The 16196-nt window shown below is 34.4% G+C and overlaps 1 protein-coding gene across 3 annotated transcripts in view; it reads left to right on the top strand.

Moving 5' to 3' along the window:
• The window catches only part of LOC145270332 (putative UDP-sugar transporter protein SLC35A4), a 181548-nt gene that overhangs the window by 59373 nt on the left and 105979 nt on the right, over positions 1–16196 (top strand). For 2 of the 3 annotated variants that reach the window (XM_080125996.1, XM_080125985.1), the window contains exon 2: positions 4688–4840. In XM_080125996.1, the coding sequence (XP_079982122.1) occupies positions 4835–4840 (6 nt within the window). In that variant the 5' untranslated portion in view covers positions 4688–4834. Of the gene's footprint in view, positions 1–4687; positions 4841–15376; positions 15449–16196 lie in introns of those variants that run through there. The other variant, XM_080125982.1, reaches the window with a different exon arrangement.

The raw sequence follows: 16196 nt of genomic DNA, 5'->3' as shown, positions 1-16196 counted from the left end.
ATCTTTGCTACATACCTAATCACTGAATGTCTTTCCATCAGTTGGTCCAATTAAAAAGTTCTTCATCTTCAAAAAGTAGTCATTAAAAAAGTGCTGAAAAACTATTTTCTTTTTAGATCTGTTGAGGTATCTTTAAGAATATCGGTAGTTCGTTGATAGTTTGAGATACTTTTGGCAGCCTAGTAACGCCTGCTTCCTTATTTTGTTTTTTAGTCTTCACTTTTGATGAGTGATGTTTTTGACAGGGGAAAGAATTGTTATCTCGGTCAAAATCTGTCAGCACTTATCGTTGACGTTTCCTTTTTATTTTTTTTTTTTAGCTCCTTACATAAAGTAGCTTCATTCCTTGTCATTTAAAAAAAAATAGCATTTTGTTTTGTTTGTTGTTCAAGTTTTAAATAGCGGTTTCATTGCTAAGCGTTCAGATTGAATTGGAACCATTTGAAGATCTTTTTTTTTGTTTTTTTTTGTTTGTTTTTCTCAAGTTGAATAAAACTTGAAAAAATTTCTATTTGTAATTTGTGGGAATAAAACCAACAGAAAGAAAAACTAAAATAATACTTAATTTATTTCTAACTTCACCTCCAAGCAGTCAGGATGCATAAATCAAGTTTTATCTGGGTTATCTTCTTCTATAATATAAAGGGCAAAAATCTGTTTAAATATATGTATGTTTGTATGTCGGCCTAAAACTTTCAACAGAGGCAATGGATTTTCACGAGATCGGTATCATTTTGAAGCCGACCTTTCGGACAACAAATATCGAAAAATTGGTTAAAAAAATTAATTCCTTCACCCTCAACTGGGCACTTTTCTGCAGGGAGAAATAACAAAAAATCGTTCCTTCATGATAATTTAGCCACACACGCATGCGCAAAAAACGTTCTTTCTTGAATTAGTTTAAATATCAAAAAAAAAAACCTAATTTCGCTCATGCGATCAGACCAGTCGGTATAGTAGCAGCGTCGTTATCTTAAGATTGTGCGTTTGAGCCAAGATGTCAGATATATTTTTTTCGATTTTTTTTCGATTTTTTTTTTTTTTTTTTTTTTTTTAAATGTTTTTTAAAGTTTTAATATTGAAACAGGGTTATTTATGCCATTTTTACGTTTTTTTTTGTATTTTTCCCTATCACGTTCGCCGATTTAAAAAAAAAAATTTTTTTATTAAGTTTTAACATCGTTCGCTTATTCATTATTTTACATCACGTTTGCTGTTTTTTTAATATAATATTTAAACAGGGTTATTACGTTCGCTTATTCTTTTTCTATTTTGTTTTGATTTACAATCCCATCCCACCTCACCACATCAGGGAACGCCGGGTATCCCACTAGTAATATTATATATAAAAAAAAAAAAGGAAATAATATTAACAACAGCCAACTAGTTTGAACAAGTATGTAATCAGGACCCCTTTCCCCCTCTCGTCACTTCATTTCCACTTTATTGATTTTCTTTCTAAAAAATGGAAATTAAGTCTCAGCAATGTCTTTATTTTTTATTTATTAATTTATTTATTTTTTTATTTATTTTTTTATTTTTTTTTTAGCGGATTGTCTATTCATGAAACCTCAATTTGTCACACTTTGTTTTAAAAACCTAGGATTGAATGATGAAGCATATTATTCAAATTATTTTGATTCCAGGTTCTCATCGTAGATGTTATTCTCACAGCGTTTTGGCCGATGTAACCTGCAAATCTTCTTTCACCTTGTCAAACTCAGCACGTTTTTTTTTTTGGGGGGGGGGATTGTATTTTTACAATCCGCATTGATTCGAAAAAGTGGTCAAAAAACAAATATACAACAAATAAATGTTACCAAAGGCAAGATAAGTTACTCTTCTATCTATCTGGATAAGTTTTTAGTGTTTTAATTTAATGTAAAATGTTTTAGGTTCGAAAAACAAGTAATGTCGAGCATTACACGAGCACAAGGAAAATGGCCACAATATATTTGTTATGCGACCATATTTTCTTGTTTCTGTCCTCATTTCATTTTAATTCAATCGAAGCTCTGATAAATCAAGGGCCCCCTTTCCCGGGGCTTACACTTAATCTCTATATGAGATTCATAGACATTTGAATATTCCATTCAAGTTATCCTTTACATCTCCAACAATGAATTAGTAAAGAAGTTGAGAACAATTTTCCTCTTCCTCAATTGACCCTTTAAGTATATTATTAATAGGGCTATGACAGCAGCATATTCTTTTCCTTGTTTTGATTCTCAGGTATATTGTATCCATTGGTATATTTTATGTTTTCATGTCGAGTGATGTGGTCCTCGGTTGATTAATCATGTCTGTGTTATATATATATATATATATATATATACATACTCAAGAGTAAATATATATAAATAAAGAATATGCTGTTGTCCTAGCCCTAATTATGGCATAGCTTTCTTATAGTCTCTTGGTGTTATTGAAATCCAGAACAAGAATTTATCTAGTCTGGTGGAGTATCCAACTTCATGTTACTTTAGGTAACATCACTTGAAGAAGGTGCACCAGTTCTTGTACAAGCAAGTATAGGTTACGGTTAGCCATATCGAGAAGATTTTATTTGGGTCACGAATACTTCATGTGATTTGGAAGATTTAGTCAGGGTTTACTTGTGTGACCTGACGTGTGTCTCCGACAGATTGCCGACTCCCAATGTCATGTGTTGTGGATTTTTCATTCACTGTGTTTCTTATGGCCGGATCGTCATTTTCTCGCTAGCGACTCTCGATGTGAACACATGTGGTTTCACAAAGTAGAAATATAATAAATCGTGGAACAAAAAAAGGAAAAACACAAATGCCAATGTTTCACATATATTTGATGGTTGGACTTGTGTGCGTGTCTTCTCCCTGTTCTGTCGGTGGTATGTTCGTCTGTTAGTCTCAATACATCTCTATTTCTGTTTCGCAGTCAACTCTAAAAACTGTCCAACCGTTTTTTTTTTTTTTTTTTTTTTTTTTTTACAGTGATCACCACTTATCAAGGCCCAGAAGCCACTCAGGGATAATAAGGGTTATTGCAAGTACATTACGTTAGTGTGAAGATTTGATGAAGTGTTTACTTAAGGGGGCGGTTCATTAAGAATTTGTTAACGTTGTTGAAGACATCCAAGTTGTAGTCAGGTGGGAAGCAGGCAGACGGAACAGAGTTCCACAGGCGTGCAGTTCTAAGAAAGAAGCTTTGTTCATGGAATCCGCGTTTTGATTTAGGCACAGATATAGAGTGGGGGAAATTTTCACAGTGGATTCAGCTAGACGGGTGTTTTTCGTGAAAGATTGGCGAGAGGGGACCAGAGATTGGAGTTCAGACGAGCACCTGCCATGGAAATAATGATAAAATAAGGATAGGCTCGCAACGTCTCTTCTGTGGGAGAGAGGTTGCACGGTAGAGAAAAGGGTATCCCCCACTAAGCCACGAAGTCTATTTTGTACTCTGTCAAGGCAGGATAGGCTGTTTTTAGCAGCTCCTTCCCAGATATGGAAACAGTACTCCATCCTTGGACGTACTTGGCTTTTATATAGATAGAGAATTGCATCAGTAGTGAGATATCTTCTGGAGCGGTAGAAGGATCCCACCATCTTTCCAGCGACCTTGGCAACAGACTTGATGTACGTGTTCCATTTCAGATCAGAAGTAAAGGTCAAACCCAGAAGCTTGTGAAAACACAGGGCCTCACCCAGACGAGAGCCATCCATCACAATTGATGCCAGATGGGGATCAGAGTGTTGATGATGTAAAGATAGGAGTTTGGTTTTGGATGCATTAAAGGTATCCAGCCACATCTTCCCCCACTGAACCACGTGCTCGAGATCAGAGGAGAGAGAATCAGAGAGAGCTTTGTCATTTACAGCCTTTGATGTGTTGCCATAGATGGTCGTGTCATCAGCATAGATGTCAACGAATGATTTAAGTATGTGTTCTGCAGAATGCCAACATTAATATATTACATACTAGCGAGGGGTACCCGGCGTTGCCCGGGTGTTTGTAGGTGTGTGTGAAAAAAACCCGAAATGTGGAAAAAACAGGTGCCCGTGAAAAAAAAAACAAAGCCTTGACAACGCGCAGTTGGAAAATAGTAAAGTGTGAAAAAAAAATCAGGTGCGCATTTTTGATTGACATGACGGCGATAGCTATTCAGCAGTTAGCATTTTGTGCGGGACAGTTTTTAATGAGGTCAATAAATCGGTTTGTTTGTTTTTAAAAACCTGCTCCCTTGTCTCGAAATGAAAGCTACCGTCTGATATGACGAAGTCGACATTGACCAAACGTTACTTAGCTCTCTAGAGACCACTGGCTCTGGGCCTGTGATTAGTGTCGAGTTTCGCTTTTTGTTTATACTGAAAACCGAATGTAACGCGTGCCGATGCGGGAAATGTGGAATAATTAACGTTTGAAAGTCAATAAAATTAAATAGACAGGCAAGCTCCATGGTTAACTGTGAGATATTACAATTTATAGATGATATAAAAAGTTTTAAGAAGTTGTGAAGCGAGCGAGCGCTTCTCTGAAAGAAACCTTTTGTGGACATCGAGGAAAAGCGTACATACATACATACATACATACATTTTCGCTTTTATATTTATAGATGAGTCCCCCGTGGAATTTCCACAGGTGCTGCTAATATTTCTTATTTCTTTTTTAAATAACATATTTATTTATTTATTTATTTTTTTTTTTTCAGGATAAAAAAAAATGTGATTGTAGAAAATCCAGTGTTGTATATGGTTGATATCTTCCGATTTTTGAATGTCACTAAAAAGTGATGAAAATTCCGATATAAATAAATTGGTTTAAGAATTGTCATCTCCGATCACATGACAAGGCAAAGATGAAAGTAAGTACAAAGTTTCTGAGTTTTTGAGATAAGGATTGATTATTCATATTATTTTGATTATACGGACTACTGTTCTCATCTTGATTGCTATTTTCACAATGTTTCAGTTGATGTAACTTTTGAGCTTCTGCAGGTGTATTTTGTTGAACTCGGGAATCTGCGCAGAATTTCAAACGGAATCCTTTATTTAATCCACAGGGGTAGCATGCTCTCGCTCCATCAGCTATGACTGGGTAGAATTCCTAAGTAATTTGCAATTTCGTGCAGATTCCTGAGTTCAACAAGATACATCTGAAGAAGGTCAGACGCTACATCGATTGAAACGTTGTGAAAATAGCAATACCAGAAAATATTATGTTCACTGTTGGACAAGACGCACACTGCTACTTAGTCTAACGGTTATTGCCTTTAAATCCGCAATTAGTAAATTTCTCCTACGTCCATCAAAATAAAACTTGTATGACTGGATTCACAATAAAAATTTTTCTTTAAAATGGTATCTTAATATTTTTGTTGTGATTTGTATATTCCAAGAAATTATTTAAATCCGACTATTAACAATGAAACATGTCAACATAGCATGCTTACTAGTGGTAGATTACATTTTGCAACTATGCTGTTGAGTACATAAACCCTTGATATGGAAGTTCTATCCATTGATGTTTCATATTTTTTTACCTAATCAGGAAAAAAATTATCTTTGCCAAAGAATTTGAACAAAACACTGGTATCTTTTCACTTAAGTTAGAACATCTCAAATTTGAGACTTTATAGTAAAACGCTAGTCAAGATAGAAACTTTGTTCAAATGGTATTTAATAGCCAATAAATTAATTTTTGTCCTAAAATCTGAAGAGACTTGATTGAACACTTTTCATGTACGCATTGTTAGAAATAGTGGCATAAGATTTGTGTGTTTGTGTGATAGATATGACCGCTTGAGAACCTTCCAACATGGTGTCAGATTTAAGGGGGGGGTCTCTGATTATCATCTTTAAAGTAAGTTTTTTGTGTTTTTGATTTGCCATTCTCATCTTAAGCAACTTTGTTTTTTTTTTTTTTTTGTTTTTTTTCTTGTTTTTTTTTTTAATTAATATTGCAGGGTGTTCCAAATGTTTTAGGCACATTTTGACATTGAATATCCTGAGAACTATTAAAGATATAAAAATGCATCTGGTATATTCAGAAAATTTGTAATCTTAGGTTTATCATAGAATGTTCAAAATGTTCAAAGATGTTCAATGTGAGCACCATTGGTCACAGGACACACATCAAGCTGATATTTCAATTCTTACCAAATACGTTTCAGCATTGCATTGTCAATGGTTGCAACAGCTTCTGTTACTCGGGCCTTCAGATCATCCATGACTCTTCCAATGGGAGACACATAATCCAGTCCTTTTACAAATCCACACAAAAAATAAAATTGCAGGGTGTGGAATCTGGAAGGTTGGAGCATGAGATTGTGATCATCTTGCCCAAGTCGTCCAATCCATCTGTCTGGCAATGTTGTTCAGAAAATGTCTAATCCTGAGGGTCCAGTGTGGTGGTACCCAAAAATGAAGTCATCAGACTCTTTAACACTCAATGTGCCCAAGACTTTTGGAACACCCTGTATATTGATCGCCTCTGAGGAGCAGCCAATAAACTGAAGATAATATTTTTCATCGAGCATTGTGAAACACGTGTAAAAGAATAAAAAAAAAAACAAATATCAGAGAGGCGGTAACACTCTATATAGGGATGGCCCGTACACGCCTATATACGCCTACAAAACAAAACTATCCAAATCTCAAGTAAAATCAACTTATATGTTTCAAAAAGCACATATTCTTACAGAGAAGCGTCTTACGAATCCAGCGAGTGTCAGAACGTCGGTTAAAATGTCAAAAGAGAGCAAAAAAAAAAGGGTACAAAAATGGCCAATTGTTCTTCTTTCTTTTGAGACGATGTATCTCGGTGTACGAACGGTCTCTGACAACAGTTCAAGCATCAATCGACTGCTCTTTACACGGAGAAGTGCAGTGACCCATCGCTTTTTAGCTAACTCCATAATTAAATAAGATTACGTGTAATAACAAGTTTTAAACACTGTATACCCAATGTAGACAGACCACTTCGAACACGGAACTTCTCTCAAAAGGGACAGCTCCAAATAATACACCGGATGCTCACAGACGTTCCAGTTTGCCAGTGGCCTATATTTCTTGGACGCTGAATATTTGAGGTGAACGTTAAGGGTTTTTCTTTAAACAGTAACCCACCAGCGTTAATGAAACCACAAAATCTTTATCTCAGTTGATCAAAATTGTTATAAGAGTAACCTATCAGCAAGTACGACGTCAAAAAATAATGTTATAAAAACAAATAATTCTTCAGATTTTGGACTGTAAAATATGTACAAAATGTCAATGCTGTGACCAGGATTCGAACCTAAGTTAGCACGGCCACAACGTGGGGTCCTAACCTCTAGACGATCACGGCTAACACTGACGTCTGTCGCTCTTGGCAGAAAGACACATGACTACTGTCAAACTATTGAAAAATAAGGAGGAAACTTGAAATTCTCACGCATGCGCAAAAATACACTATAGCAACCATTGTTAAATGCAGCTGAATCTCTTCGCTCGCTAAGAAAAGTAGATCAGACCAGTTCTTCTAAGAACTCACCAAACGCCAAAGGAAATAAGTTAAATTAACCGCAAAAGAAACTGCAAGAAAGTCAAGAAAAATTTAATAGTGAAGGTATGAACATTTTAGAACTTTATAATACTCTAACTGTTTTATCAGAGAGGCGGTAGCACTCTCTATGTAATATAGAACCGATGGAGGACCAAGAGGCAACTCCTAAGGCCCAAAACCCAAAGACCTCAAACCCAGCAGGAAGCGACCTGCTACTAATGGAGGCGGCAATGAGCCGCCTCCTAAAAAAGACAATACTATCATGAATGTAAGTTTAAAAATAAGACTGTAAGTAAAAATACTAATTAACAAGAATAAAAAAGCATTGGAAATGCAAAAGGATATAGGGATGGTATGCCAAAAAGTATACAAACAAGATAGCTATGAATGGCTAGGCACATGAAAATAGAATTGCATCCAAAGTATAGCCCTATAGCTTTTTACAACCGTAATGATGGCACGGAATGAAGATTGGAGAAAAGCTATAGGGCTATTCTTTGGATGCAATTCTATTTTCATGTGCCTAGCCATTCATAGCTATCTTGTTTGTATACTTTTTGGCATACCATCCCTATATCCTTTTGCATTTCCAATGCTTTTTTATTCTTGTATATATGCATTCATCAAAATAAACAATAATTTTGATTGTGAACTGATTCTTTCTTTTGGTCATTGATATACAATGAACTAATATATATGCTCTGAAGCTAGAAACATAACTTCATTGAGCTTGTTATCTGAAATTCTATGGACGATAGTATAAGGAATATATATTAAATATATTTTTATATACATAAACTCAGGAACAAAAAAGATATAAGCAGTATCAAATGTATCGCAGCTCTTCAGTGTGGCTATACAAACAACTGCCTTTACCATGATTTGAACTCTACTCTACTAATTTTAATGTATTGAATATGTAGGTTTGTTTATCGGAGTTCTGTTGTCAAAAAACCTTATGTAAATATGTGTCCTGCTGTATTATATATATATATATATATATATATATATATATATATATATATATTATAAATTCAGGTTTGATATGTTCAAAAGTAGGGACTAATGAATACAATGAGGTTGTTAGATAGTGCTCGATAACAAGAGCAAAATATTTTTTTTATTATTTATTCGAGGGTAAACAGTTACATTTGGTTGCTACAAACAGCCATCTGTTTCAGTCAATGAGACTTTGTCAGGCGACCCCGAACCATTCGACGCCATAGAAAAAAAAAAAGAAAAGACTGACCTCTTCAAAAAAAAAATCTATAAAAGTTGCAAGCTCTTTAAAAAAAAAAAAAAAGGATAAAAATGGAAAAATCACATTTTAATTTTTTTGGAAACTTGTTCAAAAAGTGCTGCAGCTGGATTTCTATACAAAAAAAATTTGAAATGATTAAAGTGTGTCGTATTTTATCGGAACAGTTGATTGTGTCAGTGGGTGGGGGAAGTCTGTTTATAAACTAATTTTTGCATGTCAAAAAAAGGGGGTTTGCAAATGTGTTTGTTGACGCAATAAGTTGCGTGTAAAAAAAACGTTGAAAGTTAGAGAGGGTGTAATAAAAAAGTAATAGAAAAAAAAGGGAAAAATATTTTTAAATCCTAAACGAATGATCTTAATCATTTAAGCTCCAAGTGAAATAGTGATAGAGAGGGTGAATTATGAGCTATATATTTTGGGTCCAAAACATAAGGGTACTCCTAGGTCTTTAGTGTTAGTAATTATAGTTTAGAGTACTTGGGGTAGAATTGTTTAAGGGTGATTGGTAGTGCTAACGATGTGGATATAAGAATTTTTTAAGGTGATTATAGCATCCAGTTGCTGTTAGGGTTTTGATTAAGGGATTATGGGTGGGTTTGTCAGGGGTGGGAATTTTGTGGGCGATAGGAGATTGTGGATAAGGTAAGTTAACAAGGATGGTGATTAAGGAGTATATTGGAACAAATAGAAATGTGTAGTTAAGTGGGTGGGCTTAATCATGTTAGGTGTGGATGTATATAGGCATTTGAATAATCTTTTAATAGTGTTTATTAAAGGTAACGCTCTATAGCCAGGATATGACTTGTGAGATGTAAGGACGTACTTTGTTTGATACAGGGTGACCCCCCCCAAAAAACGGGTCCCAACTCTAATTAGGCCCCGTTTCTTAGTGTTTTGTCTGAATGAAATGAAACTTTGATCATAACTAGTTTATTATATTCAAAACATCACATCAAGACACTAGGGTCTTTTTTTTTCTCAGTTTTACAGCATATGTTCTAGATGGCCTCCATTTAGCTCCGTGCATTTCGTTTTTTGAGTCACCCTGTATGAATGTGGCATTTATTAATGAAAGAGGTTGTCGATTAAGCTGTTTGGGCTGTTTTTCAGTATATAATAATGGATTGTAAATTAAAGAAATATGGAGAGGTTGAGTTTGGGGATAATGTGATGTATGAAGGGTATTATCTTTTATTGACTTAAGTGGAATACTCTGTGTTATTTTAAATTGGCCGTATTTAAATTTTTTATTATGTTTGCAATTTGATACCAATTAATTTCTGGTATTGTTGATTACGAGGGGCGTGCAATAAGTAATGCACCTGACCCACTTCCCATAGCATTAGAGCAATGAAACTTGGCACAGTTATTAGTCTTTCTCTACATAGGAACCACCCAGAGTTATGCATTTCTCCCAACGTTTGATGCAGCTCTTGAGACTGATTATTTTAGAACACCCAAGGTTGGTCCTCCAACCATGACGTGCCTTCAGAAATCAAAGCTGCATCATCTAGGAAACACTTTTCTTTCAAAAACAACTTCATGGCTGGGAAGAGGTGAAAGTCAGAGGGTGCAAGGTCAGGAGAGTAGGGAGGAGGGTGTAGAATTTCATAGCCACACGCCCGTGTTTCTGATCTGGCAACATGCAAGTTGTGGACCAGAGCGTTGTCCTGTAGGAGGAGGATACCTTTGCTGATCTTGCCCCGCCTCTTGATTTTGATACCTTCCCTTAATTTCCTCAAAAGTGAAGCATAATAGGCTCCTGTAATTGTGGTACCCTTTGCTAGGAAATCTGTCATCACTACTCCATCCTGGTCCCAGAAGACTGTGAGTATGACCTTACCAGCGGAGGGCTGCACCCTTGCCTTTTTTGGAGGTGGTGAGTCCAAGTGCTTCCACTGCATTGACTGGGCTTTGGTCTCTGGATCATAGTATGGATCCAGGTTTCACCCTGTGTAATCAGTCTTTTGAAAAACTTTCACTCATCTTGGCACATCTCCAAATTCATCTTCGAGCACTCTATGAATTCTCACTTCTGGAATGGTGTGAGCAACCTGGGAATCCATCTGGCAGACACCTTATGCATATGCAAATGGTCATGAATGATAGTTTCCACAGACCCTGTGCTAATCTTGACATCTTGGGCTATTTGGCGAATAGTAATGCACCGATCTTCCAAATGGCAGCCTTAACTTGACGGACAGATGCCTCATCAATGGCAGAAGGGAGGCGACCAGGTCTGGGAGCTGTTTCCACAGACTTCCAGCCATGTTTGAATTCACGATGTCAGCATTTTACAAGGTCATGGGGCATTATCAGTATAAGTTTCTTTCATTTCATCAAGTCTCTTGTGGTGTGCGTCCTTTCAAATACAAAAACCGGATCACTGCTCGACATTCAACAGGCTCCATTTCACACCTGACCCAGTTCAAACACCTGTAAAACAGAAAGCACAATTAGTTCAGAGCTGTAATTTGCCACATAACCCGTAGAGATATAAATCATTGCACATGCAAAATTTCAGCTAGATCAGACAACTGGAAGTGGGTCAAGGGCATTACTTATTGCACACCCCTCGTATTTTAACTGCTTCAGAGGTGAATAGGTTACATTATTTAGATCCTGGTGCGTATGATTTTGCTTTTTTCTTTCTTTTTTTTTATTATATTCAATTTGATTGTGTAAGGAATCTTCTTAAGCATTAAGTTTTTTTTTTTATTCCATGTATTTTCACTTTTGAAGGAATGTGAACAGTTTGAGATTCTTAGTTTTGTGAATGTAGAAGTTGCGCTTATATAAGTTAGGGTTTTAGTTTCATTATATCAGTGCGTATTTAGGTTATCTGGATTTGTATATAAAGTATTTAAAGTGGGATGGCTCTGGATTGAGTGATTTTAAGGGAGAAGAGTCAGATGGATGTTGAGTTTGTTGTGAATTGTTTATGAGGATATTGTTACAGGAGTTGTCTTGTGGGTTGTTATATAAAGTATCTATGATTTGTTGAATTTGGAATATTAATGTCGGGGTCATTGGTTATTATGTTTTCAGAGTATGTTTCATGCGTGGGGAATTGTTACCTCGCAATAGTATATAATGTCTATGTATGCAGTCGTTATTTAGTGGGCAGGCACTTTATTTTGGCAGTTACATTTATTTCTTGAGGTCATAATTGAATTTTTTGAATTGGCTTAATTTTGGCTGTAATAGATTGTCTTCTATTATTGTTACTTGTTTTCAAGGTCATGTTATGGTTTTAACTGATTTTAACTTGTTGCCCATGTGGTCTTTTTTATTGTATTCTATATTTTCTGTATATCCAGAGTTTCTTAAGGCATTGTTGTAAAAGCTTGAAGTTCGCTTCAAGGTCTTTTGTCCGCTGAAAGATCTGATATCCTTTTTGAGATGGAAGGTACTATTGAGTTAATTATAGATTTTGTCTTGAGTTGGAAGCCAGGTTTAGTTTCAGAACAGTTTCCGATGGTTAGTTGTTCTATACAAGTCCTGGAGATGGCGAGTTCTCAGTGGACAGCTGTTCTGTACAGGTTCCTGACTTTATAATTTTGTAGCCAGAGTGCAAAAGATTATTCCCGGAAAGAAAAGGTTTAATTTTTATGGAGCAATTCAGGTTTCTGATTGGTTGGTATCAGAATGCGAATTAATTTGATTTGTCAGTTTCTAGCAGCAGCGTTTATAAATAGAATCTCCCAACTGTGAGGGACCATACATCATTATGAGTGAAAAATATTGCAACATTTTGGATGGTTCTATTGCTTATGCACATATAACGGGTTCAAATTAAGTTTATGTAGGGTGAGTACGATTCAAAATTTAAATTTAGGGAAATGTCTAAGAAATTCCAAGTTTTTTTTTTTTTTGAGGGGGGGTCTACTATAATGGACAGTCCGTAGTTTTTGAAACATTTGTGCCGTCTCTTGATAGTATTGCTGTACATTCTTGGCCTGGCTAGTGTGACAAATAATGCGTCATCCCTGTAAAGTGTTGAACTCTATATTAAGCTCTTTCAGTAGGAACAGTCCCACTAAGTCTGTAACCTGGGCAGAGTATATTGATCCCATTATTATATCGAAATTATTGGGGGTATCTTTCCTTGTCCAATATTTCCTATCAAAATGTATTAAAGACTTTCTTGTCAATAGAATTAGTTTTATTTCTAAGTTGGTAATGTCAGTGTTTTTTGGCAAATATTAATGCCTTATTTAGGAGTATTGGGGAGATGCATTAATAGTAATTATTTATATCAAAGGTAATGAAATTTAATCTTTGTTTACCCTTAAGATTTAAGAACCATTTTAGAACAGTCAGAGCATTGCCAATGTATAGTAGTTTTTAGTTTTGTCTGTAGGGACAAAAATGTATGAGCTTTTCTTAACTTTGGTTGCAAAGTTATTCATTTTTCTGGTGATAATATTGGGAGGATGCCTATGCTTCTTAAATTTAATTTTTTTTAACTAAGCAGCAAAATCCTACCTCTTCACTTAAAAATTGAAATATATGAAATCAACATACGTTTAATCAATGCTAACACGAAAAATTCTACCTTGAATATATATATATATATATATATATATATATACACACACACTAGCAGTTCAGCCCGGCTTTGCTCGGGCCTTATGTACTGCTCATAACTTTATGTGCATATATGTGTGTGTGTGTGTATGTATATATATATATATATATTAAAAAGTTTGACTCGTGTCCAGGTAACCTATATCTAAAATTTCAAGTGTTTAGACCCAAAATTGGCGGAGAAGTTTGGTAGAGTTTTCAAAGGTCAAATCATTGAACTTTGACACCCTGACAGCCAAATTTCTGTCCGAAAACCGATTAAAAAGATTTTCCCAAATGCCAAATTTCGAGGCTGTAGACTAAAAATTGACAGAGTAGTTTGGTAGGGCAATGTACACACACACACACACACATACAATTTCACTTTATATATATATATATATGATGAAAATAATGGAAATAGTATTCCGACAAAATAGAGAAAATAAAAAAGGAACAAACCGTATTATGTGTTCACCAACGTTTCGTCTTTATTTCGAGACTTCCTCTGGGTGAATGAGATTAAGAAACCAAAAAATATACCAGTACAAAAAATATTTGAAAAAGTTTCACGTGCACAGTGTGACGCAGTTCTATTTAAGAGAAACGGAAAAACTGATGTTGGAAATTCAAAAAGGAAGGGGGGCTGGCGCTGTTAAAGAGAAAGGAAATTTTAGTGACGTCATATAGTCGTTAATTTAATTTTAAAACTATGAACGCAAGTTTATATTCTTATTGGGAAAAAGATATATCTGTTGAAATTTAAATATAAGTTTGTAACAGTAATGAAATTAGTGTTTTTTATGTAATTTATTGATTGAGATTATGTGTTAATTATTACAGGGGGTGTTTGAATGGTGTGAGAAAGACACAGGTTAACTTTCTCACACCATTCAAACACCCCCTGTAATAATTAACACATAATCTCAATCAATAAATTACATAAAAAACACTAATTTCATTACTGTTACAAACTTATATTTAAATTTCAACAGATATATCTTTTTCCCAATAAGAATATAAACTTGCGTTCATAGTTTTAAAATTAAATTAACGACTATATGACGTCACTAAAATTTCCTTTCTCTTTAACAGCGCCAGCCCCCCTTCCTTTTTGAATTTCCAACATCAGTTTTTCCGTTTCTCTTAAATAGAACTGCGTCACACTGTGCACGTGAAACTTTTTCAAATATTTTTTGTACTGGTATATTTTTTGGTTTCTTAATCTCATTCACCCAGAGGAAGTCTCGAAATAAAGACGAAACGTTGGTGAACACATAATACGGTTTGTTCCTTTTTTATTTTCTCTATATATATATATATATATATATAATGAGACTTTTTTGAATTTGTCTAAAGTATAATACAAAATGAAATCTTTCAAATCAATTATTTGTTTGAATTTATCAAATCGATAAAACTGATAATTTTTAAAATCTTATACAGGATGCGACAGAAATATTTCCCACATTGCATTTAAAAAATTCTTTTTATTTAGTCCTACCAGGTCAGGCTGTCTGAAAATATTGGCTTTCTGACCTAAAATGCACCAAACATTGATCTCCCCCCTCCCTGCAAAACTCAGTTATGTCCTGCAAAGCCCAAATAACTAGATTCAGCATTACATAACCTGAAAAGGTTTGAAATGCAGTAAAACAAAACCACCAAACCAAACACAATGAATAAATATTTGAAGATATAATGAATTTGAAGCATAAAACTTTTACTAAAATGACCAGATTCAGCATTAAATAACCTGAAAATGGTTGATGTTGTAAAACTTATTTTACCTTTTTTCTTTACAGCTGTTGATTGTTTTTATTTTTATTTTTTCTTAAGGCAATTGAAAAAATTTCCACACGGATGGGAATGAAGGAGAGTTGAAAAAAAGTGTTGCATACAGTTTTTACACTCTTCTACTTTCCCGTGAAGAGGTATGCATAATATGAATGCAAGTCATATTTTGGTTGATCGAGTCACGTTGTTCTATTTTTAGTGACTTCTTCTCTCGCTCATATTTGTCAGGTGGATAGACAAAATAGACAACTGATGTTAACAAACCACAAATGGCGAGCTGAAATGGGGCTATCTAAATATGTGAGTGAATAAAATCTAACGTTCACTTTTGCTTTTTTTAAAAATATTTTTAACAACAATAATGAGGTCTTTTAAGTTTTTTTGTTTTTTTAATGCATAAGATTTAATCAATTAATTTATTCTATATTGAATAAAAATTGAAAAAAATTGAAAATCTTATGAGGCAATTTACTAAAGAAAAAAAATTTTTTTTTTTTCAAATGTACTTTACTAAAATCCAAATGATCACGATTGATTTATGAGTTTGTGCAGTCACTTATAGCTGGAATTCTTTTCTTAAAAGAAAACAGAAATGGCAACCTCCATTTTAAAAAAAAAAAGAAGCTTAATCAATTTTTTTTTTTTTTATTCAATACAAATTTCTTCTCTCTTTTCTTTTCTTCCTTCCAGCTATTAACATTGTTATTTATGTTTTATTTTGTTTTCTGATCTGTCTTCGAACTTTTCAGTATCTGTGTTTTTCAGCGTTTGATTTGTTTGATGGAAAATCAACCCTTTTTGTGGTTATTTTATGTAAAGTTTTAGTAAAGTTTATTAGTTTTTAATATCTTTAAATAGGTTTGTTTTACGGCATATCAAACATTTTCAGGGGTTATTTAATATAGTCCAATCATTTGGGTAAAAAAATTTTTTTACAATCTTCACAAACTAAAAACAAACTTTGTTTATGAATGGTTTGTAGATCAATTTTTATACTTTGTGGTATTTCTACTGTTATATAAAAGGAACTTTGTGTCTGTTCCTTATG

Source organism: Euprymna scolopes, chromosome 4 (genome assembly GCF_053919585.1).
Source record: "Euprymna scolopes isolate OS-2025 chromosome 4, ASM5391958v1, whole genome shotgun sequence".
Lineage (NCBI taxonomy): Eukaryota > Metazoa > Mollusca > Cephalopoda > Sepiida > Sepiolidae > Euprymna > Euprymna scolopes.
Note: the sequence above shows the minus strand (reverse complement) of the source record. Positions and strands in the feature narration are given on the sequence as shown.